The sequence below is a fragment of the Pelophylax lessonae genome, assembly GCF_965119305.1.
Source record: "Pelophylax lessonae genome assembly, chromosome: 11".
NCBI lineage: Eukaryota > Metazoa > Chordata > Amphibia > Anura > Ranidae > Pelophylax > Pelophylax lessonae.
This window is the reverse complement of record NC_138778.1, coordinates 234,934,469-234,960,848: the sequence shown is the minus strand read 5'-3', so window position 1 is coordinate 234,960,848 and position 26,380 is coordinate 234,934,469. Positions and strand designations below refer to the sequence as shown.

The 26,380-nt window shown below is 52.7% G+C and overlaps 1 protein-coding gene across 4 annotated transcripts in view; it reads right to left on the bottom strand.

Moving 5' to 3' along the window:
* Window positions 1–26,380, bottom strand: part of RAB11FIP4 (RAB11 family interacting protein 4) — a 105,447-nt gene that overhangs the window by 12,402 nt on the left and 66,665 nt on the right. The window contains exons 1-4 of one of the 4 annotated variants that reach the window (XM_082272210.1): window positions 16,987–17,126; window positions 5,631–5,857; window positions 4,329–4,517; window positions 968–1,102 (exon numbers count right to left, since the gene is read on the bottom strand). In XM_082272210.1, the coding sequence (XP_082128336.1) occupies window positions 968–1,102; window positions 4,329–4,517; window positions 5,631–5,857; window positions 16,987–17,046 (611 nt within the window). In that variant the 5' untranslated portion in view covers window positions 17,047–17,126. Of the gene's footprint in view, window positions 1–967; window positions 1,103–4,328; window positions 4,518–5,630; window positions 5,858–16,986; window positions 17,127–26,380 lie in introns of those variants that run through there. The other 3 variants (XM_082272211.1, XM_082272209.1, XM_082272212.1) reach the window with 3 other exon arrangements.

Genomic DNA, 26,380 nt, shown 5'->3' with positions numbered 1-26,380 from the left:
GGCCCCAATCACACATCCACCCAGGCCTCAGACCATCATGGCATGTACCTAGACCTGACCCCAATCACACCACCCATCCGGACCTCATACCATCACTGCGTCTACCCAGGCCTGACCTCAATCTCACCATTCACCCAGACCCTAGACCATCACTCTGTGTACCTAGGCCTGACCCCAATCACACATCCACCTGGACCTCAGACCATCACTGCATGTACCTAGACCCTAACCCCAATCTCACCACCCACCCGGGCCTCAGACCATCACTCTGTGTACCCAGGTCTGACTCCAATGTTCTGTACACTCAGCCTTAACCCCCAACCATCCATTCACCTGAACACGGTGTCATCGCACTATGCACTTGGCCCGAACCCCACCCCAACTTTTGGTCCACCCAGAACAGACCCCATTGCTCCGTCTACCAAGCTGTGGTCATTACACCTTTCACCAAGTCCTGAGCCCATTGTTTTGGCCACCCAGAATTCATCCCTTTGTTCCATCCACCCACGTCACGTTCCATCCACCTTTTTCCACCCTGGCTTGAAACCAATTATTGTAAGCTCCATTCACCATACAGCAGCATTGACACATCATTGTGTTTCCACATTCACAGCCGAAACTCTTTCAGTGCTAAAGGTAACAATTTGCTGAGTCCATTGTTCCGTCTTCATCAGACTATCAGTGGTCTTTAATTAGGGAATGTCATGTGGTCACGGTGTAATCCGCCCCTCCTCCATGTGTATTGTCTAGATGTGTGTTAGTATACAATGTCTCCATTCTATATTGGCACCATTGTGATGAGTGTTTACTGTCTGGGCACGGCTCCGTCTCCCATGCTGTTTATCTCACACATCCTTCCATTACTCCTCTGTACCGGAGCCCATCCCTCCCCACAGTTGGGTACAAGGAGGATTTTAGGTCAAGAAAGCAGGAGATGAGCGTCAGATCAGACTGATGGAAAAGTCACCTGTTGGCTTTGAGGTTCTTCAGGCGGGCCTCCAGGTCGTTGAGCAGGGTGATCTTCTTGCAGCACTGGGTGCAGTACATGTCCAGTAACTCGCTGTTGTACATGTGCCTCATTTTACGAGGTGTCTGGCCGGCACTGCGAAAGGGAATCTGCGTCAGTATACAGGAAATCTATTGTATCAGACAGGCATGGGGTGCAAATTGTCATCAATAGTTGTGGAAATTGTGTCGGGTGTTACATTTTTACCCTTCTGTTTACTATAGAGACAATGACGTGAAATGGAGACATTTGTGATGCTGTTCAGAGACTCCCAGCTCAGCGCTGTACACTTCCTGTGTAATGCAAATCCAGGTAAACACCGACTAGGGTGCTAGAGGGAGGTGCCGCTAAACAATGACTAGGGTGCTAGAGGGAGGGGGTGCCACTATACAATGACTAGGGTGCTAGAGGGAGGAGGTGCCACTATACAATGACTAGGGTGCTAGAGGGAGGTGCCGCTATACAATGACTAGGGTGCTGCTATACAATGACTAGGGTGCTAGAGGGAGGGGGTGCCACTATACAATGACTAGGGTGCTAGAGGGAGGAGGTGCCGCTATACAATGACTAGGGTGCTAGAGGGAGGTGCCGCTATACAATGACTAGGGTGCTAGAGGGAGGAGGTGCCGCTATACAATGACTAGGGTGCTAGAGGGAGGTGCCGCTATACAATGACTAGGGTGCCGCTATACAATGACTAGGGTGCTAGAGGGAGGGGGTGCCACTATACAATGACTAGGGTGCTAGAGGGAGGAGGTGCCGCTATACAATGACTAGGGTGCTAGAGGGAGGTGCCGCTATACAATGACTAGGGTGCCGCTATACAATGACTAGGGTGCTAGAGGGAGGGGGTGCCACTATACAATGACTAGGGTGCTAGAGGGAGGAGGTGCCGCTATACAATGACTAGGGTGCTAGAGGGAGGTGCCGCTATACAATGACTAGGGTGCCGCTATACAATGACTAGGATGCTAGAGGGAGGAGGTGCCGCTATACAATGACTAGGGTGCTAGGAGGGAGGAGGTGCCACTATACAATGACTAGGGTGCTAGAGGGAGGAGTTGCTACTATATATTGACCAGGGTGCTAGAGGGAGGAGGTGCCACTATATATTGACTAGGGTGCTAGAGAGGTGACGATTTACGCTGACTACTGAGCTAGAGGGAGGTGCCACTATACACCAACTAGGGTGCTAGAGGGGGGTGCTACTCAGTGCTGTATCTTGGCCTAGGCCAACAAGGCCCAGGCCTAGGGCAGCACTTTGTAGGGGGGGCAGCAAAAAATTTGGACTTGTGTTTGCGGCCACTGATTATTTCACTTATTTGTATAATAAATAGGAAGTCCAGAGTCATAATACAAATAAGTGACATAATCCTATGATTACAATCAGTGGCAGCAAACACAAGTCCAAATATCTTAAAAGAACTGATGGGGCTGCACTGAGATGCTGCACTGATGGTCGCTAATATGCTGCACTGATGGGCATTAATATACTGCTCTGATGGCCACTAATGAGTTGCCAATAGTGGGTACTGATAAACTGCACTGATGGGCACTAATGAGGCTGCATTGATAAGGCAGCACTAATGAGGCTGCACTGATGGGTATGAGGCGGCACTGATAAGCTTCACTGATGGGGCTGCACAGATATGGTGCCCTGATTGGCACTGATATGTTTTTCCCCCGATGGGCACCAATAGGCTGCACTGGAGGCCACTGATGGGGCTGTACTGATATGCTGCACTGATGGGCAGTAATGAGGATGCACTGATGGGCACTGGTAAGGCAGCACTGATGGGCACTGATAGACTGGTTGTGGTCTGGTTTACAGATGAAAGGGCAGGTCATAAACAGGAAGGAGTGTGGCCTTTACAGGAAGGGGTGGGTCATATTTCAATTAGGGGGTGCACAAGTTTAGTCAGGCCTAGGGCAGCACAAAACCTAAATACACCACTGGTGCTACTATACGCCAACTAGGGTGCTAGAGGGGGTGCTACTATACGCCAACTAGGGTGCTAGATGGGGGGTGCTACTATACACCAACTAGGGTGCTAGAGGGAGGAGGTGCCGCTATACAATGACTAGGGTGCTAGGAGGGAGGTGCCGCTATACAATGACTAGGGTGCTAGAGGGAGGTGCCGCTATAGAAATACTAGGGTGCTAGGGGGGGAGGAGGTGCCGCTATACAATGACTAGCGTGCTAGAGGGAGGTGCCGCTATACAATGACTAGCGTGCTAGAGGGAGGTGCTGCTATAGAAATACTAGGGTGCTAGGGGGGAGGAGGTGCCGCTATACAATGACTAGCGTGCTAGAGGGAGGCGCCGCTATACAATGACTAGGGTGCTAGAGGGAGGTGCTACTATACGCCAACTAGGGTGCTAGAGGGGGGTGCTACTATACGCCAACTAGGGTGCTAGATGGGGGGTGCTACTATACACCAACTAGGGTGCTAGAGGGAAGAGGTGCCACTATACAATGACTAGGGTGCTAGAGGGAGGAGGTGCCGCTATACAATGACTAGGGTGCTAGAGGGAGGAGGTGCCGCTATACAATGACTAGGGTGCTAGGAGGGAGGTGCCGCTATACAATGACTAGGGTGCTAGAGGGAGGTGCCGCTATAGAAATACTAGGGTGCTAGGGGGGAGGAGGTGCCGCTATACAATGACTAGCGTGCTAGAGGGAGGTGCCGCTATACAATGACTAGCATGCTAGAGGGAGGCGCCGCTATACAATGACTAGGGTGCTAGAGTGAGGCGGTGTCGCTATAGAAGGACTAGGGTGCTAGAGTGAGGCGGTGTCGCTATAGAAGGACTAGGGTGCTAGAGTGAGGCGGTGTCGCTATAGAAGGACTAGGGTGCTAGAGGGAGGTGCCGCTATAGAACGACTAGGGTGCGCATATATACTTGCACATATACGGGTGTTCTGTGACTGGTAAGCGAACAGAGGAGAAGCGTACACAATACCGCCCTGTACCAGTTTAGGTCTTCGAAGGACGACTCCCATATACTTCCCCCGCCCCCAGGACTGTGGGCACCATAAGGCTGGCCATAAGCAGGAACCAAGGCATGGAGAGATCTGTTGCGGAGATCAAAGACTGAAGACATCTGGAGAATGTTTGCCGTTATAAATAAAGAGGCCGTGTCCATGTGTGCAAACAAAGCAGCAATGTGTCACTTGCTCTCCAGGACCTGACGAAGGGCAGCCTGGAGCACTGAACAGGTGTTGGCGTGTGATCATAGTCCTCACTTTAGAGCGGTTAGAGATATTTTAGTCTTGTATCGGACATTTACAACAAAGCCAAGGAGTTATTTTTACGCTCACCTGGAGGGGACGGAGGATCCCAGGTCAGAGTAGGCATTCGTTCGACTTTCATCATCAGGACACGGACTGCTGGGAGTGTAATCCACGTCATCTCCTTCTCCATAGTCCTCAAACTGCTCCTCACCACTGATTACCGAGGCTGTGGAATGGCTGGAGAACTCTGACAAGACCGAAGGATTGAGAAGGTTCCTGAGAGGGATGAAAAATGGAGAGAGTCAGGAGGCAACGGGACCACCAGTCAGGAGGCAACGGGACCACCAGTCAGGAGGCAACGGGAACACCAGTCAGGAGGCAACGGGAACACCAGTCAGGAGGCAACGGGAACACCAGTCAGGAGGCAACGGGAACACCAGTCAGGAGGCAACGGGAACACCAGTCAGGAGACAAACGGGAACACCAGTCAGGAGACAAACGGGAACACCAGTCAGGAGACAAACGGGAACACCAGTCAGGAGACAAACGGGAACACCAGTCAGGAGACAAACGGGAACACCAGTCAGGAGACAAACGGGAACACCAGTCAGGAGACAACGGGAACACCAGTCAGGAGACAACGGGAACACCAGTCAGGAGACAACGGGAACACCAGTCAGGAGACAAACGGGAACACCAGTCAGGAGGCAACGGGACCACCGATGAAGAGAGAAGCCCAAATTGCAGCTCCTCTTTTGTCCATCCAGATCTAGTTTAGACCTCTCGGGATCTCCTCATCTAGAACCATGTATTCCCACCAGAGATGTATAGTAACTAAGTAGAACTACTTCACTACTGTTCTTAAGTAGCGAAAGGCGGTATCTGTACTTTCCCGGAGTAGAATTTTTTTCTCCTACTTCCACTTTTACTTCACTACATTTTTTCGATGATTTCAATACTTCTACTCCGATATTTTGTTTTTGTGCTGCATAGTTACTCGTTACTATTATAAAAATTACCACTGCCAGAACAGTAGATGGCCGGTTTCATGAAGCTCAAAACATAAAACATTGTGTATTATCAGCGCATACCAAAATAAATGCTACTGTATGCATAAATAAAAGCTGCATTTGAAATAATAAAAAACAATATGATGTTCAAACTTTTGACTTCTTTCTTTAATAACTACATAACACAGTACTTGTACTTTTACTTTCAGTACTTGAGTAGCAAAATTAAAAAAAAAAAAAAAAAACTACTTGCAATACTTAAGTACAAAAAATGTTGAATACTTCAGTACTTCTACTCAAGTCACTTTTTGATCGAGCACTTCCACTTCTACTCAAGTATGGGTTTCCAGTACTTTATACAACTCTGATTCCCACTTACCGCTCTTCGGGGAGGTAGAGCCCATGAACATCCTCCGCCTTCCCATCACTGCGGCATTCATCAGAAACCTCCGAGCTCGGCGTGCTCTCGATGGCGCTGTCAAAGTCGGATTCATGGTGGACATCTTGATGGCCCAGCGTTATACTCTCCTCATCAGGGAAGAGCTCCGAGTCACTGAAGGTCGCCTCTGCCTCCACGTACATCCCGTGAGTGATGGGGCTGTTCTGCTGGAGGAGAGCAAGACAAAGATTACTAGAAGTCACCATAAACAAGTCACATGGAAAAAGTCTGCCATAAAACTTTATAGGAGCCGGCCTGGACACACCTAGACTGGAGTCTTACAGATAAAGAAGACGTCATCGGGAAAGAATGACAGCACATCACCATGTGACCGCTATCCCCAATCATCGATCAGCCTATACAATCTGATTGGATGATGTCATTTTATAAATGTCAGGAAAGCATTGTGAAACCTCACATACAATTATTTACAAACTAGAATAAATGAGACGGTGGCCAGGATTCAGCGGACATACGATGACAGGCCCCCGTGGAGGCCGGCTGTCCCTGCACAAGGGGTGTGGTCTGGAAGATTGCAACCACCAGGACTCCCAACATCACAGAGAAAATGGATTTATGGGATATTTCGTCTCCATAAAATAGGTTCTCATCTACTGGAATGAAGAAATGAGGTCACCCTCCATACAGATTATTCTAGAACATTCCCTGCAGGATGGAGGAAGCTGGAAACCCCCACTACCTGCAACTTCCCCCTCCCACTGACACCACCTGTACAGGGCACACACTCTATGAATAGGAGGAGGACACTGTGTGACCCCATCCTCCTCACCATAGAGCAGAGGACGTGTGACCAGACCTCTGATTTATGGCAGCAGGTGACACCAGCATGAGAATGGGAGAGGAGTCCTAGATGACCGCCATCATGTATGATGTCATCTCTATACATCTCCTGGATACCATACACAGCGTGACATCACAGGTCACCGCCATCATGTATGAGGTCACCTCTATACCTCTCCTGGATAACGTACACAGCGTGACATCACAGGTCACCGCCATCATGTATGAGGTCATCTCTATACATCTCCTGGATAACGTACACTGCGTGACATCACAGGTCACCGCCATCATCATGTATGAGGTCACCTCTATACATCTCCTGGATACCATACACAGCGTGACATCACAGGGAGCCGTCCTCCCCCACACCTCTCCATTCATACAATATTTAGGTCACTGCAGTGCTCTATATTTAGATGTTTGTTAGCTCCGTGCACCAAACCGTGACTGCAATTCCTATTCCAATCACCGGCCACTGCAACCTCTCTCACCAACCGTCCAATCATCACTCACCAACCGTCCAATCCCTCCTCACCAACCGTCCAATCCCTCCTCACCAACCGTCCAATCCCTCCTCACCAACCGTCCAATCCCACCTCACCAACCGTCCAATCATCACTCACCGGCCACTGCAACCTCTCTCACCAACCGTCCAATCCCTCCTCACCAACCGTCCAATCCCTCCTCACCAACCGTCCAATCATCACTCACTGGCCACTGCAACCTCTCTCACCAACCGTCCAATCCCTCCTCACCAACCGTCCAATCCCTCCTCACCAACCGTCCAATCATCACTCACCAACCGTCCAATCATCACTCACTGGCCACTGCAACCTCTCTCACCAACCGTCCAATCCCTCCTCACCAACCGTCCAATCCCTCCTCACCAACCGTCCAATCATCACTCACCAACCGTCCAATCATCACTCACCAACCGTCCAATCATCACTCACCAACCGTCCAATCATCACTCACCAACCGCCCAATCATCACTCACCGGCCACTGCAACCTCTCTCACCAACCGTCCAATCCCTCCTCACCAACCGTCCAATCCCTCCTCACCAACCGCCCAATCATCACTCACCGACCGCCCAATCATCACTCACCGACCGCCCAATCATCACTCACCGACCGCCCAATCATCACTCACCGACCCCCCAATCATCACTCACCGACCCCCCAATCATCACTCACCGACCACTGCAACCTCTCACCAACCGTCCAATCCCACCTCACCAACCGTCCAATCCCACGTCCAATCCCTCCTCACCAACCACTGCAACCTCTCTCACCAACTGTCCAATCCCTTCTCACCACCCGTCCAATCCCTTCTCACCAACCGCCCAATCCCTTCTCACCAACCGCCCAATCCCACCTCCATCAACCGTCCAATCCCACCTCCATCAACCGTCCAATCCCACCTCATCAACCGTCCAATCCCACCTCATCAACCGTCCAATCCCACCTCATCAACCGTCCAATCCCACCTCATCAACCGTCCAATCCCTCTCTCACCAACCGTCCAATCCCTCTCTCACCAACCGTCCAATCCCTCTCTCACCAACCGTCCAATCCCTCTCTCACCAACCGTCCAATCCCTCTCTCACCAACCGTCCAATCCCTCTCTCACCAACTGTCCAATCATTTCTCACCGGCCACTGCAACCTCTCACCAACCATCCAATCCCTCCTCACCAACCACTGCAACCTCTCTCACCAACCGTCCAATCATTTCTCAACGGCCACTGCAACCTCTCACCACCCGTCTAATCCCTTCTCACCAACCGTCCAATCATCACTCACCGACCGTCCAATCCCTTCTCACCAACCACTCTCACCAATCGTCCAATCCCTCCTCACCAACCGTCCAATCCCTCACTCACCAACCGTCCAATCCCTCACTCACCAACCGTCCAATCCCTCACTCACCAACCGTCCAATCCCTCACTCACCAACTGTCCAATCATCACTCACCAACCACTGCAACCTCTCTCACCAACCGTCCAATCATCGCTCACTGGCCACTGCAACCACTCTCACCAACCGTCCAATCCCACGTCCAATCCCACCTCACCAACCGTCCAATCCCACCTCACCAACCACTGCAACCTCTCTCACCAACTGTCCAATCCCTTCTCACCACCCGTCCAATCCCTTCTCACCAACCGTCCAATCCCTTCTCACCAACCGTCCAATCCCTTCTCACCAACCGTCCAATCCCTTCTCACCAACCGCCCAATCCCTTCTCACCAACCATCCAATCCCTCCTCATCAACCGTCCAATCATCACTCACCAACCGTCCAATCCCTCACTCACCAACCACTCTCACCAACCGTCCAATCCCTCACTCACCAACCACTCTCACCACCCGTCCAATCCCTTCTCACCACCCGTCCAATCATCACTCACCAACCACTGCAACCTCTCTCACCAACCGTCCAATCCCTCCTCACCAACCGTCCAATCATCACTCACCAACCACTGCAACCTCTCTCACCAACTGTCCAATCATTGCTCACTGGCCACTGCAACCTCTCACCAACCGTCCAATCCCACATCCAATCCCTCCTCACCAACCGTCCAATCATTTCTCACCGGCCACTGCAACCTCTCACCAACCATCCAATCCCTCCTCACCAACCGTCCAATCATCGCTCACTGGCCACTGCAACCACTAACCACCCATCCAATCCCACCTCACCACCCGTCCAATCATCGCTCACTGGCCACTGCAACCACTCACCACCCGTCCAATCCCACCTCACCACCCGTCCAATCATCACTCACCAACTGTACGCCTACCCAGCTCTGTGTGTGATCAGAGCAGACAGAGAGGGAACAGAAATAGCACAAAACAAATGTAACCGTGTTATTTATAGAAACCATTATAAAGCAATCCCCCCCCCCGAGGACTATTCTATTCCCCAGTGTGAAAACTCCATACATTCCACCGTCACCTGACCCCCGACACCCCACCGTCACCTGACCCCCGACACCCCACCGTCACCTGACCCCCGACACCCCACCGTCACCTGACCCCCGACACCCCACCGTCACCTGACCCCCGACAACCCACCGTCACCTGACCCCCGACAACCCACCGTCACCTGACCCCCGACAACCCACCGTCACCTGACCCCCGACAACCCACCGTCACCTGACCTCCGACAACCCACCGTCACCTGACCCCCGACAACCCACCGTCACCTGACCCCCGACAACCCACCGTCACCTGACCCCCGACAACCCACCGTCACCTGACCCCCGACAACCCACCGTCACCTGACCCCCGACAACCCACCGTCACCTGACCCCCGACAACCCACCGTCACCTGACCCCCGACAACCCACCGTCACCTGACCCCCGACAACCCACCGTCACCTGACCCCGACACCCCACCGTCACCTGACCCCCGACACCCCACCGTCACCTGACCCCCGACAACCCACCGTCACCTGACCCCCGACACCCCACCGTCACCTGACCCCCGACACCCCACCGTCACCTGACCCCCGACACCCCACCGTCACCTGACCCCCGACAACCCACCTGGAGTGGGATGGGGTAGGGAGGTGGGTGGTGATAGGGAAGGGATGGGGGGGGGTAAAGGGGTGGAGATGGTATGGGGGAGGGGATGGTGATTGCGTGGGGTGGGGATGTGGGGGGGTAAATGGATTGGATGGGGGATGATGGGATGAGGGGTGATTGGATGGGATGTGGTGGGGATGACGGGATGGGGAGGAGATGGGGGGGCTGATTGGATGGGGATGAGGGGTAAAATGATGGGGGGGGGAGATGGGATGGAATAGGGAGTGGTAGGATGGGGGGGGTGATGGGATGGGGATGAGGGGGGGGGGGGTGAGGAGATAGGGTCGATTGGATGGTGTAGGGGGGTGATGGGATGGGGGGGGGGGATTTGAGGAGATGGGGGTTGATTGGATGGGATAGGGTAGGGGGGTGATGGGATTGGGGGGGTAGAAGTGAGGAGATGGGGGGTTGATTGGAAGGGATGGAGGTAATTTCTTAGGCTCCGGTCACATTCGGACTGTGCGGCAGACATTTTGGATCATATTGGAGATCTCCGATTGGCTGAGAGGGGAATTTTGGGCGGTCAATAGATCACCCTTTGGGGTGTCCGGTGAAATCTGTGCCCCCTAAATCTTGTCAGATTCCCAGTCACCTCCACTCACCTCTCTCCTCCTAGAAGAGTTCGGAGTCCTCTGCACTCCATAGACGGCCATGTTCCTGGAAGAGACCTCCAGAGCCCCCCTCCCCCGACTCTGCCTCTTATCCTCCCGGCAGGCGGCCATCACTGGGCCGGATTCTACCCAATCATCCATCCCATAATAGGGGTATGGGGGGGGGGGGGGGGTTCATTCTGAGACCCGGAGAGGAGAGTGGCTGTGTATGATCCATCCATCCATTCCTCAGGGGGGAGATCCGGGATCCAGGGGTGCCTGCCAGGTTTTCCAGATCTCCTCCCAGAAGATGGAGCACCTGAGATACCGACAATGATCACCTGACCTACAGGAGGAGTCCCAGGCCAGGGTGTCTGCATATCCCTGAATGTAATACTACAGGAGACGGTCAGAGACTGCAGATGGTCAGAGACTGCAGACATAGTACAGGAGACGGTCAGAGACTGCAGACATAGTACAGGAGACAGTCAGAGACTACAGACACAGGAGACAGTCAGAGACTACAGACATAGTACAGGAGACGGTCAGAGACTGCAGACAAAGTACAGGAGATGGTCAGAGACTACAGACATAGTACAAGAGACGGTCAGAGACTGCAGACATTGTACAGGAGACGGTCAGAGACTGCAGACATTGTACAGGAGACGGTCAGAGACTGCAGACATAGTACAAGAGACAGTCAGAGACTGCAGACATAGTACAGGAGACGGTCAGAGACTGCAGACATAGTACAGGAGACGGTCAGAGACTGCAGACATAGTACAGGAGACAGTCAGAGACTGCAGACATAGTACAGGAGACGGTCAGAGACTGCAGACATAGTACAGGAGATGGTCAGAGACTGCAGACATAGTACAGGAGACGGTCAGAGACTGCAGACATAGTACAGGAGACGGTCAGAGACTGCAGACATGATACAGGAGATGGTCAGAGACTGCAGACATAGTACAAGAGACAGTCAGAGACTACAGACATAGTACAGGAGACGGTCAGAGACTGCAGACATAGTACAGGAGACGGTCAGAGACTGCAGACATAGTACAGGAGATGGTCAGAGACTGCAGATGGTCAGAGACTGCAGACATAGTACAGGAGATGGTCAGAGACTGCAGACATAGTACAGGAGACGGTCAGAGACTGCAGACATAGTACAGGAGACGGTCAGAGACTGCAGACATAGTACAGGAGATGGTCAGAGACTGCAGACATAGTACAGGAGACGGTCAGAGACTGCAGACATAATACAGGAGACGGTCAGAGACTGCAGACATAGTACAGGAGACGGTCAGAGACTGCAGACATAGTACAGGAGACGGTCAGAGACTGCAGACATACTACAGGAGACGGTCAGAGACTGCAGACATACTACAGGAGACGGTCAGAGACTGCAGACATAGTACAGGAGATGGTCAGAGACTGCAGACATGGGACAGGAGACGGTCAGAGACTGCAGATGGTCAGAGACTGCAGACGTAGTACAGGAGACAGTCAGAGACTGCAGACATAGTACAGGAGATGGTCAGAGACTGCAGACATAGTACAGGAGACGGTCAGAGACTGCAGACATAGTACAGGAGATGGTCAGAGACTGCAGACATAGTACAGGAGACGGTCAGAGACTGCAGACATAGTACAGGAGACGGTCAGAGACTGCAGACATGATACAGGAGACGGTCAGAGACTGCAGACATAGTACAGGAGATGGTCAGAGACTGCAGACATAGTACAGGAGACGGTCAGAGACTGCAGACATGATACAGGAGACGGTCAGAGACTGCAGACATAGTACAGGAGATGGTCAGAGACTGCAGACATAGTACAGGAGACGGTCAGAGACTGCAGATGGTCAGAGACTGCAGACGTAGTACAGGAGATGGTCAGAGACTGCAGACATAGTACAGGAGACAGTCAGAGACTGCAGACATGATACAGGAGACAGTCAGAGACTGCAGACATAGTACAGGAGACGGTCAGAGACTGCAGACATAGTACAGGAGACAGTCAGAGACTGCAGACATGGTACAGGAGACGGTCAGAGACTGCAGACATAGTACAGGAGATGGTCAGAGACTGCAGACATAGTACAGGAGATGGTCAGAGACTGCAGACATAGTACAGGAGATGGTCAGAGACTGCAGACATAGTACAGGAGACGGTCAGAGACTGCAGACATAGTACAGGAGACGGTCAGAGACTGCAGACATACTACAGGAGACGGTCAGAGACTGCAGACATAGTACAGGAGATGGTCAGAGACTGCAGACATGGGACAGGAGACGGTCAGAGACTGCAGATGGTCAGAGACTGCAGACGTAGTACAGGAGATGGTCAGAGACTGCAGACATTGTACAGGAGACGGTCAGAGACTGCAGACATAGTACAGGAGACGGTCAGAGACTGCAGACATGGGACAGGAGACGGTCAGAGACTGCAGACGTAGTACAGGAGATTGTCAGAGACTGCAGACACAGGAGATTGTCAGAGACTGCAGACATGGTACAGGGGATGGTCAGAGACTGCAGACATACTACAGGAGATGGTCAGAGACTGCAGACATGGTACAGGAGACAGTCAGAGACTGCAGACATGGTACAGGAGATGGTCAGAGACTGCAGACATGATACAGGAGATGGTCAGAGACTGCAAACATGGTACAGGAGACGGTCAGAGACTGCAGACACAGGAGATTGTCAGAGACTGCAGACATGGTACAGGAGATGGTCAGAGACTGCAGACATAGTACAGGAGACGGTCAGAGACTGCAGACATGGTACAGGAGACGGTCAGAGACTGCAGACATGGTACAGGAGACGGTCAGAGACTGCAGACATAGTACAGGAGACGGTCAGAGACTGCAGACATAGTACAGGAGACGGTCAGAGACTGCAGACATGGTACAGGAGACGGTCAGAGACTGCAGACATAGTACAGGAGACGGTCAGAGACTGCAGACATGGTACAGGAGAAGGTCAGAGACTGCAGACATACTACAGGAGATGGTCAGAGACTGCAGACATGGTACAGGAGACAGTCAGAGACTGCAGACATGGTACAGGAGATGGTCAGAGACTGCAGACATAGTACAGGAGACGGTCAGAGACTGCAGACATAGTACAGGAGACGGTCAGAGACTGCAGACATAGTACAGGAGATGGTCAGAGACTGCAGACATGATACAGGAGACGGTCAGAGACTGCAGACATAGTACAGGAGAAGGTCAGAGACTGCAGACACAGGAGATTGTCAGAGACTGCAGACATGGTACAGGAGATGGTCAGAGACTGCAGACATAGTACAGGAGATGGTCAGAGACTGCAGACATGGTACAGGAGAAGGTCAGAGACTGCAGACATACTACAGGAGACAGTCAGAGACTACAGACATAGTACAGGAGAGTGTCAGAGACTGCAGACATAGTACAGGAGATGGTCAGAGACTGCAGACATGGTACAGGAGAAGGTCAGAGACTGCAGACATAGTACAGGAGATGGTCAGAGACTGCAGACATGGTACAGGAGACGGTCAGAGACTACAGACATGGTACAGGAGAGTGTCAGAGACTGCAGACATAGTACAGGAGACGGTCAGAGACTGCAGACATAGTACAGGAGACGGTCAGAGACTGCAGATTGTAAGCTCCATGTACCCCTAGATTGTAAGTTCCTTTGCGCAGCCTGTAGTCCCCCCTGTGTAGGGTGTATAGGGGGGGGGGTGATGTGTAGTCTCAGGAGGGGACGATATATGGCAGCTACATAAATATCTCACATGTGTCACAATTCCAATCCTGCCTCTGGGGAGACCCGCCTACAATCTCAGAGCGACCAATCACACAGTCCCCTGGCTCTACTACAGAGGTGTGATCTGATTGGCTGACACCCTCAGTATTTATTAACTCAGAGCAAAGACTACTTATCCGATGAATATACAGCATTGTGTCACCAAGTAATCACACCGAGACTACAGGAACCCCCCCCCCACCCTTCACACACATCACCGAGACTACAGGAACCCCCCCCCCCCACCCTTCACACACATCACCGAGACTACAGGAACCCCCCCCCACCCTTCACACACATCACCGAGACTACAGGAACCCCCCCCACTCTTCACACACATCACCGAGACTACAGGAACCCCCCCCACCCTTCACACACATCACCGAGACTACAGGAACCCCCCGCACCCCCACCACACACACATTACCGAGACTACAGGAACCCCCCCCCCCACCCTTCACACACATCACCGAGACTACAGGAACCCCCCGCACCCCACCACACACACATTACCGAGACTACAGGAACCCCCCCCCACACACACACATTACCGAGACTACAGGAACCCCCCCCCCCCACACACACACATTACCGAGACTACAGGAACCCCCCTCCCACACACACACACACATCACTGAGACTACCGGGAACCCCCCCTCCCCACACACACATTACCGAGACTACAGTACCCCCCCCCACACACACACACATCACCAAGACTACAGGAACCCCCCCCCCCCACACACACACACACACATCACCAAGACTACAGGAACCCCCCCCCCACACACACACACATCACCGAGACTACAGGAAACCCCCCCCCACATACACACACACATCACAGGGACTACAGAAACCCCCCACACACATCACCGAGACTACAGGAACCCCCCCCCCCACACACACTGCGCACACATCACCGTATTTGTGAACATTGTAAACACTGGTAATGCTGATTGTAAACATTGTACACAGTGTGGGGTGTATTGGGGCGATCTGGGAGGGTGTATTGGGGCGATCTGGGAGGGTGTATTGGGGCGATCTGGGAGGGTGTATTGGGGCGATCTCGTAGGATGTATTGGGGCGATCTGGGAGGGTGTATTGGGGCGATCTGGGAGGGTGTATTGGGGCGATCTGGGAGGGTGTATTGGGGCGATCTCAGAGGATGTATTGGGGCGATCTCGGAGAGTGTATTGGGGCGATCTGGGAGGGTGTATTGGGGCGATCTCGGAGGATGTATTGGGGCGATCTGGGAGGATGTATTGGGGCGATCTCGTAGGATGTATTGGGGCGATCTGGGAGGGTGTATTGGGGCGATCTCGGAGGGTGTATTGGGGCGATCTCGGAGGGTGTATTGGGGCGATCTGGGAGGGTGTATTGGGGCGATCTCGGAGGGTGTATTGGGGCGATCTCGGAGGGTGTATTGGGGCGATCTGGGAGGGTGTATTGGGGCGATCTCGGAGGATGTATTGGGGCGATCTCGTAGGATGTATTGGGGCGATCTCGGAGGGTGTATTGGGGCGATCTCGGAGGATGTTTTGGGGCGATCTCGTAGGATGTATTGGGGCGATCTCGGAGGGTGTATTGGGGCGATCTGGGAGGGTGTATTGGGGCGATCTGGGAGGATGTATTGGGGCGATCTGGGAGGGTGTATTGGGGCGATCTCGGAGGGTGTATTGGGGCGATCTCGGAGGGTGTATTGGGGCGATCTGGGAGGGTGTATTGGGGCGATCTCGGAGGGTGTATTGGGGCGATCTCGGAGGGTGTATTGGGGCGATCTGGGAGGGTGTATTGGGGCGATCTCGGAGGATGTATTGGGGCGATCTCGTAGGATGTATTGGGGCGATCTCGGAGGGTGTATTGGGGCGATCTCGGAGGATGTATTGGGGCGATCTCGTAGGATGTATTGGGGCGATCTCGGAGGGTGTATTGGGGCGATCTGGGAGGGTGTATTGGGGCGATCTGGGAGGGTGTATTGGGGCGATCTGGGAGGATGTATTGGGGCGATCTGGGAGGGTGTATTGGGGCGATCTGGGAGGGTGTATTGGGGCGATCTGGGAGGATGTATTGGGGCGATCTCGGAGGGTGTATTGGGGCGATCTGGGAGGGTGTATTGGGGCGATCTCGGAGGGTGTATTGGGGCGATCTGGGAGGGTGTATTGGGGCGATCTCGGAGGGTGTATTGGGGCGATCTGGGAGGGTGTATTGGGGCGATCTCGGAGGATGTATTGGGGCGATCTCGTAGGATGTATTGGGGCGATCTCGTAGGATGTATTGGGGCGATCTCGGAGGGTGTATTGGGGCGATCTCGGAGGATGTATTGGGGCGATCTCGTAGGATGTATTGGGGCGATCTCGGAGGGTGTATTGGGGCGATCTCGGAGGGTGTATTGGGGCGATCTGGGAGGATGTATTGGGGTGATAACAGGCTGGTTGATAGGACAATGGTGGAAGGAATGGATAGTTATGGGGTGTTGATTATTGGGGTGTCTGCAGATGTCGGGTCCCCCCCTTACCTTGGAGCGGAGGTGGTCGGGGGTGTCATATTGTAGTCGGTGGGTCACCAGGGCCGACATTCACCCAATCCAGCACCGGGGTCTCCAATCCTACGGCAACACCACACTGAATGCACCGACTGTGTGTGAGGACACGGCCCGCCCCCGACCCGGTTACCAGGCAACCGCCTGCCCGTCCGCCCATCATACCTGACGTCACCGGGGAGGGGAGTTTCGGTTGGAAATAAAATCCCTCCCCCGTTCACACATAGCGTGCAACACAATTCCCCGACCAGCGACACCCGCCTGAGATATTCTGACGTCATACACCCCCCCCCCCCCCATATACACACCGTGAGATATTCCGACACTGCCCTCACATTCACCCCCCCCCCCCCATACACATGGAAAGGAGCAGATCATGGAAATAGTGAAGATAAAGTTACTTTATATCCTGTGTGCCATCACTACATACAGTGCAACATTGTGTACTCCCCCCTCCCCCCCCGACCGTGTACAGCACCCCCCCCCCCGACCGTGTACTCCCCCCCCCCCCCGACCATGTACTGCACCCCCCCCGACCGTGTACTGCAACCCCCCCCCCCGACCGTGTACTGCAACCCCCCCACCGTGTACAGCAACCCCCCCGACCGTGTACTGAACCCCCCGACCATGTACTGCACCCCCCCCGACCATGTACTGCAACCCCCCCACCGTGTACTGCACCCCCCCGACCGTGTACAGCACCCCCCCCCCCCGACCGTGTACAGCAACCCCCCCGACCGTGTACTGAACCCCCCGACCATGTACTGCACCCCCCCCGACCATGTACTGCAACCCCCCCACCGTGTACTGCACCCCCCCGACCGTGTACAGCACCCCCCCCCCCGACCGTGTACTGCAACCCCCCCACCGTGTACAGCACCCCCCCCCCGACCGTGTACAGCAACCCCCCCGATCGTGTACTGCACCCCCCCAGTGTACCCTCCCTTTTATACTGCACCCCTCCATCCCCCCATGTAATTCACCCCCTCCATGTACTGCACCCCCCCACCCCGACCGTGTACTGCACCCCACCGACCGTGTACTGCACCCCCCAGTGTACTGCCCCGCCCCCTTTTATACTGCACCCCCCCATCCCCCCATGTACTGCACCCCCTCCATCTACTCCACCCTGACCGTGTACTGCAACCCCACCGACCGTGTACTGCACCCCTCCATCCCCCCATGTAATGCACCCCCTCCATGTACTGCACCCCCCCCCACCCCAACCGTGTACTGCACCCCCTCCATTTACTGCACCCCCCCACCCCAACCGTGTACTGCACCCCCCACCCCGACCATGTACTGCACCCCCCAGTGTACTCCCCCGCCCCCTTTTATACTGCACCCCCCCATCCCCCCATGTACTGCACCACCTCCATGTACTCCACCCCGACCGTGTACTGCACCCCCCGACCGTGTACTGCATCCCCCCAGTGTACTCCCCTCCCTTTATACTTCACCCCCCCCCCGACCAGGTACTGCATCCCCCCTCTGTACTCCTCCCCCCTTTTAAACCGCTACCCCTCCATGTACTGCACCTCCCCACCCCGACCGTGTACTGCATCCCCCCCAGTGTACTCCCCCCTTTATACTGCACCCCCCATCCCCCCCATGTACTGCACCCCCTTCATGTGCTGCACCCCCCCACCCCAACCGTGTACTGCACCCCACCGACCGCGTACTGCACCCCCCCCAGTGTACTCCCCCTTTTATACTGCACCCCCCATGTACTACACCCCCTCCATGTACTCAACCCCGACCGTGTACTGCACCCCCTGACCGTGTACTGCATCCCCCCAGTGTACCCCCCCCTTTATACTGAACCCCCCATCCCCCCATGTACTGCACCCCCCCCCGACCGGGTACTGCATCCCCCCACTGTACTCCCCCCCCCTTTTACACCGCTACCCCTTCATGTACTGCACCCCCGACTATATACTGAATCCCCACTTTTATACTGCACCCCTTCCATGTACTGCAGTCCCCCACCCAAACCGTGTACTGCACCCCACACCCTGACCGTGTTCTGCACCCCCCTTTATACTGCATCCCCCATGTACTGCACCCCCCACCCTGACCGTGTACTGCTCTCCCTCCATGTACTGCGGGAGGAGAGCGATCGGCCTCCGATTGCGTGGGAGGAAAGGCATGGTGAGATTTGTCGTTTCACAGCTGGAGTGCGGAAGTTGCTTACCTCTACCTCTAGGATCTCCTGCTGAGACAGAACAGAGGCCCCCTTAATAAAAGAGGTGTAAGGGGGTGTTGGCGCAGTTCCCAGTTTGGCCACTAGGTGGCACTCTTCCCCACAGTGATATATATAGCGGGTTGGAGAGTGCTTCAGTCTGGTGGGAAGTTTAGAGAAGAATGGAGATAATGGTGTAGCTGTGGGACAAGGTGGGACCCTCTTCAGAGATTGAGTGAAATTGCAAGCAAATCACGTTCCCCGGCTGGGGAAATTCCTAGAAGTCCTGATGCCCAAAGAGGAGTTAAAAAGGGGCAGGTCTAAAGATGGCCGCCCTGGTAACTGCCACCACTGGATATGGAAGAAGATGTACGAATTGTCATTTACCAGTAAAACCAGATGGACTCATCTCTGACTTCCTGTGTAGCCAATCCCGAAACCGGAGGGAGCGGGGGAGGTGTCGTGTGAAGGTATGGAGCAAGCTTTGGGTGAACTTTATTACTTTTGCTCCTTCAGGGGGTGGGGAGTAATGCAGAAATTGGGCTAGAGGTCTGTTAGTGAGTCCCAGAGATGCGATGTTGTACAAAGGTTGCCCCCGTCTACAATAGCAGCCATTGTTCAGTATGGGTCAGAATTTATCAGCATCAAAGAGTAAGATGCTCCTCAGCCTGGTGGTTGTGGTCCCGATGCTGTGTAACCTCCAACCTGAACCGCGGAGGGCAAATATTCCATACGAAGGATGGGAAGAGTCCATCATCATACCTATAAGGGCTTTTCTCCTTGACCCGCTCTTATCAATATCGCTGATGGTGGGACACCCGCTGCCCTACCTGTAGAGGGATCACCAGATCACTCAGTAATGGAAGAAGTTGGGGTGCTACTCGCCATACACCAGTAAAACCAGATGAGGATTTAAGTACCTAGGCCAGCACACTTCCATCTCAACGAGGAACGGCATTGGTAGACCTTCATCACCAAGCCATTGGTAGACCTTCATCACCAAGCCATTGGTAGACCTTCATCACCAAGCCATTGGTAGACCTTCATCATCAAGCCATTGGTAGACCTTCATCGCCAAGCCATTGGTAGACCTTCATCGCCAAGCCATTGGTAGACCTTCATCGCCAAGCCATTGGTAGACCTTCATCACCAAGCCATTGGTAGACCTTCATCACCAAGTCATTGGTAGACCTTCATCGCCAAGCCATTGGTAGACCTTCATCACCAAGTCATTGGTAGAACTTCATCGCCAAGCCATTGGTAGACCTTCATCGCCAAGCCATTGGTAGACCTTCATCGCCAAGCCATTGGTAGACCTTCATCACCAAGCCATTGGTAGACCTTCATCACCAAGCTGGCTGTGTTGGTGCTTCAGGTGAGGGGACTCAGAAATGTGTCACCCCCAGACATTTAAAGCATGAGACCCCCTCAGCAGCTGCTCCCCAGACATTTATAGCATGAGACCCCTTCAGCAGCTGCACCCCCACTGTGTAGGGGCAGGGAGTGGTGCCAGTCCATAATCGTTTCATTGGTTTCTAGACTTTGGGAAGACAAACACCACTCCCCCCCCCCCCTCTACATGACTCCCCTCCTCTTCTAACTAGGTAATATACAGTTGTGGTGAAAAGTGTACACCCCCCACCTTGGAGAATTGGGAATATACCGGATGTATGAGTGATCAGCAAAACCCAACCTCTTATGGAATTCCTATTCTGTAACTGGAGGTGATAACAGAACGGCCCAATCATAAAATACAACATGGCAACAAGTCAACCATTAAACCAATAAAATGCCCCCCCCCCTCAGAAGTCTGCACCCCCTTAGTTCTTATACTGTGTATTGTCCCCTTTAGCACCAATGGCAGCGGTCAGTTCTCTGTAATAGTTGCCTATGAGCCCCGAATTCATTCCGGGGTGCAGCTGCCCATTCGTCTTGGCACAAAGCCTCCAGATAATGCAAAGTCTTGAAGTCTTTGGTGGTCTTGCATGAATCGCATGTTTGAGATACCCCTCCCCCAGAGCGGCTGGATAATATGAAGATCGGGAGACGGTCACTCAAGACCCTTCCCCTTTTCCTGCTGTAACCACTGGAAGGTCAGCTTGGCCTTGTGCTTAGGGTCATTGTCCTGCTGGAAGGTCAGCTTGGCTTTGTGCTTAGGGTCATTGTCCTGCTGGAAGGGCAGCTTGGCCTTGTGCTTAGGGTCATTGTCCTGCTGGAGGGTCAGCTTGGCCTTGTGCTTAGGGTCATTTTCCTGCTGGAGGACCAGCTTGGCCTTGTGCTTAGGGTCATTGTCCTGCTGGAAGGGCAGCTTGGCCTTGTGCTTAGGGTCATTGTCCTGCTGGAAGGTCAGCTTGGCCTTGTGCTTAGGGTCATTGTCCTGCTGGAAGGTCAGCTTGGCCTTGTGCTTAGGGTCATTGTCCTGCTGGAAGGTCAGCTTGGCCTTGTGCTTAGGGTCGTTCTTCTGCTGGAAGGGCAGCTTGGCCTTGTGCTTAGGGTCATTTTCCTGCTGGAAGGACAGCTTGGCCTTGTGCTTAGGGCCATTGTCCTGCTGGAAGGGCAGCTTGGCTTTGTGCTTAGGGTCATTGTCCTACCGGAAGGTCAGCTTGGCCTTGTGCTTAGGGTCATTGTCCTGCTGGAAGGGCAGCTTGGCCTTGTGCTTAGGGTCATTGTCCTGGAAGGGCAGCTTGGCCTTGTGCTTAGGGTTGTTGTCCTGCTGGAAGGGCCGCTAGGCCTTGTGCTTAGGGTCGTTTTCCTGCTGGAAGGGCAGCTTGGCCTTGTGCTTAGGGTCATTGTCCTGCTGGAAGGTCAGCTTGGCCTTGTGCTTAGGGTCATTGTCCTGCTGGAAGGTCAGCTTGGCCTTGTGCTTAGGGTCGTTGTCCTGCTGGAAGGTCAGCTTGGCCTTGTGCTTAGGGTCATTTGTTCTGCTGGAGGGTCAGCTTAGCCTTGTGCTTAGGGTCACTGTCCTGCTGGAAGGGCAGCTTGGCCTTGTGCTTAGGGTTGTTGTCCTGCTGGAAGGGCCGCTAGGCCTTGTGCTTAGGGTCGTTTTCCTGCTGGAAGGGCAGCTTGGCCTTGTGCTTAGGGTCATTGTCCTGCTGGAAGGTCAGCTTGGCCTTGTGCTTAGGGTCATTGTCCTGCTGGAAGGTCAGCTTGGCCTTGTGCTTAGGGTCATTGTCCTGCTGGAAGGGCAGCTTGGCCTTGTGCTTAGGGTCATTTTCCTGCTGGAAGGGCAGCTTGGCCTTGTGCTTAGGGTCATTGTCCTGCTGGAAGGTCAGCTTGGCCTTGTGCTTAGGGTCATTGTCCTGCTGGAAGGTCAGCTTGGCCTTGTGCTTAGGGTCATTGTCCTGCTGGAAGGTCCCCCTGCCAAAAAAATAATCAGTGAACCACCACCATGCTTCACAGTGGGGATGGGGTTCTTTTCTCCAAACAAAGCACTAATGGGTTGTGACCATAAAGCTCTATTTTGGTCTCGTCACTCCAGATTACGGTGTGCCAGAAGCTGGGAGGCGTGTCAAGGTTCTGTCAGCCATATTGTTCCCGGGCTTTTCTTGTGGCATTGGTGCGGTAAATGCTTCTTTCTGATAATTCCACCATGCAGTTTGTTGTCAGGTATTGTCATATTGTGCTCCTTGAAACAACCATGTCATCCTTTTCCAGAGCAGCCGGTATTCCTCCTGAGGTGACCTGTGGGAGTTTTTCTTTGTATCCCAAAATATTCTCCTGGCATGCGTGGCTGCAATCTTTCTTGGTCTACCTGACCTTGGCATGGTATCAAGAGATTCCAGAATTTCCCACTTCTTCATAAGTGGTTGAACTGTACTGACTGCCATATTCAAGGCTTTGGATATCTTTTAAAATCCTTTTCCATCTTTTATAGAGTTCCACTACTTGTTACGCAGGTCTTTGGACAGTTCTTTTCTGCTACCCATGGCTCAGTATCTAGCCTGGTATGATCAGTCCTATTTTCCATATCCATGCCAAAATGTCACCTTTTCTGTCTGGGACGAGGGGACGAGGGGGGGGACACTTCCTCATAATTGTATTGATCTGATGATGGATGAACATTCTCCGATCCTTCACTGACTCCTCCCACAGGTATCCAGGCTAACCCCATATTTCTGTGGCTTCTTTTCTCAAGGAAGAGGTGCAGGCACTCCCCCTTTCCGAGTCCTCCTTTATCTCCGCCCTCTACCCGCCTCTGAGCATCATCCCTTGGTTCCACCCCCTACCCACCTCCCAGTACTGCCCCTTTTATAAAATACACAACCAAGTATCACATTGTGGTTCCAAATCATTTGTATGGAATTTAATGATAATGGAAAAGTAGTGAAACCGATACCCTGCAGCCATCAACAATAGACCCCCCCCCCCAGTAACAATAGCTCCCCATCGGCAACAAAAGAGCCCACCGCAACAATAGATCCCCATTAGCAACAATAGACCCCCTGCAACAACAGCTCCCCATCAGCAACAATAGATCCCCCCAGTAACAATAGCTCCCCATCAGCAACAAAAGATCCCACCACAACAATAGATCCCCATCAGCAACAATAGACCCCCTGCAACAACAGCTCCCCATCAGTAACAATAGACCCCCCCTGCAAAAACAGATCCCCATCAGCAATGATAGATCCCCCTGCAACAATAGACTAGATCCCAATCAGCAACAACAGATCCCCCATCAGAAACAATAGACCCCACGCAACAAAAGCTCCCCATCAGCAACAATAGATCGCCCTGCAACAATAGACTAGACCCCTCCAGCAACAACAGATCCCCCGCAACAATAGACCCCCACAACAGCCCCCCCAACAACATATCCCCATCAGCAACAATAGATCCACCTGCAACAATAGACCTCAGCAACAATAGACTAGACCCCCCAGCAATAGGTCCCCATCAGCAACAATAGACCCCCCGCAACAACAGCTCCCCATAAGCAACAATAGACCCCCCAACAACAAATTCCCATCAGCAAAATAGATCCCCCTGCAACAATAGACCCCCCCAGCAACAAAACACCCCCATCAGCAACAATAGATCCCCCTGCAACAATAGACCCCAGCAACAGCTCCCTGTCAGAAACAATTGTTCCCCCTGCAACAGAAGACCCGCCCCAGCAACAACATATCCCCATCAGCAACAATAGATCCCCCAACAATAGACTAGACCCCCCACAACAATAGCTCCCCATCAGCACCGATGAATTCCCTCGCAACAACAGATCCCCCTCAGCAACAATAGACTACTAGATCCCTGCAACAACAGCTTCCCATCAGCAACAATAGATCCCCCTGCAACACGAGACCCATCCTGCAACGGCTCCCCATCAGCAACAATAGACCCCCCAGCAACAACAAATCCCCATCAGCAACAATAGATCCCCCAATACCAATAGACTAGATCCCCACAACAACAGATCCCCATCAGCAACAATAGCCCCCCCCGCAACAACAGACCTCCATCAGCAACAATAGATCCCCCAGCAACAATAGACTACTAGATCCCTGCAACAACAACTTCCCATCAACAACAATAGCTCCCCCTGCAACACGAGAAATCCCTATCACCATGCAATGGCTCCCCATCAGCAACAATAGACCCCCCCCAGAAACAACAAATCCCCATCAGCAACAATAGATCCCCCACAACAACAGACCCCAAGCAACAAAATACCCCCCAGCAACATTAGACACCCTCAGCAACAACAGATCCCCATCAGCAACACCATTGGATTCCCCCTGCAACAATAGACCCCAAGCAACAAAATACCCCCAGTAACTATAGACTCCCTCAGCAATACTAGACCCCCCTGCAACAATAGACCCAGAGCAACAAAATTCCCCCCAGTAACAACAGATCCACTTCAGCAACAAAAGGCCCCTGCCAGCAACAATAGATCCCCCAGCAGCCAGCATCAATAGCCACTCCCTCAACAGTAGATCCCTCCTAATAACATAAGACCACCCAGCAACAATATATCTTCCTACCGACAATATATCCGACCCCCCCAGCAGCCAGTATCAATAGACCCTCCAACACACTCCAGTTCCCCTTCCCATTACATATATTCAGTGGTGGAGGTGCCGAAACGGCATCACCCTCCCCCCCCCATGTTCCCGCTGACAAAAATCCCTGATATCACCCATACTTCCTCTGAACCCCATAGATACTCCTATTACTCCTCCCTCCTATTACACAGCCCTCCTATTACTCCTCCCTCCTATTACACAGCCCTCCTATTACTCCTCCCTCCTATTACACAGCCCTCCTATTACTCCTCCCTCCTATTACTCCTCCCTCCTATTACACAGCCCTCCTATTACTCCTCCCTCCTATTACTCCTTCCTCCTACTACTCCTTCCTGTTACACAGCCCTCCTATTACTCCTCCCTCCTATTACACAGCCCTCCTATTACACAGCCCTCCTATTACTCCTCCCTCCTATTACACAGCCCTCCTATTACACAGCCCTCCTATTACACAGCCCTCCTATTTCTCCTCCCTCCTATTACTCCTCCCTCCTATTACACAGCCCTCCTATTTCTCCTCCCTCCTATTACACAGCCCTCCTATTACACAGCCCTCCTATTACTCCTCCCTCCTATTACACAGCCCTCCTATTACACAGCCCTCCTATTACTTCTCCCTCCTATTACTCCTCCCTCCAATTACACAGCCCTCCTATTTCTCCTCCCTCCTATTACACAGCCCTCCTATTACACAGCCCTGCCCCCTACTATCATATCTGTGTACTATTATCACTTATTATTATTCTAATATTAGCATGTAATAATATTATTATCAGATAAGTGACTTGTTTACTATTATCACGTTGTTATTATTATTCTATTATTAGGAGGTGACGTGTACTATTATTACATAATGTTATTATTATTATTATTATTTTATTATTATTATTATTTTATTATTATTCTATTATTAGCATTTAAGTAATGAGTGTACTGTTATTATTTACTATTATTATTATTTTTTCTATTATTAGCATGTAAGTGACCTGTGTACTATTATTAGATAATACGAGGGGGTGGTAATCTGTGTAGGGGGGGGGGGGTGGTAATCTGTGTAGGGGGGGTGGTAATCTGAGTAGGGGGGGGTGGTAATCTGTGCAGTGGGTGGGGAAATCTGCACACATTATATAATATTCTAATGAATATTCTGCAATTCTCG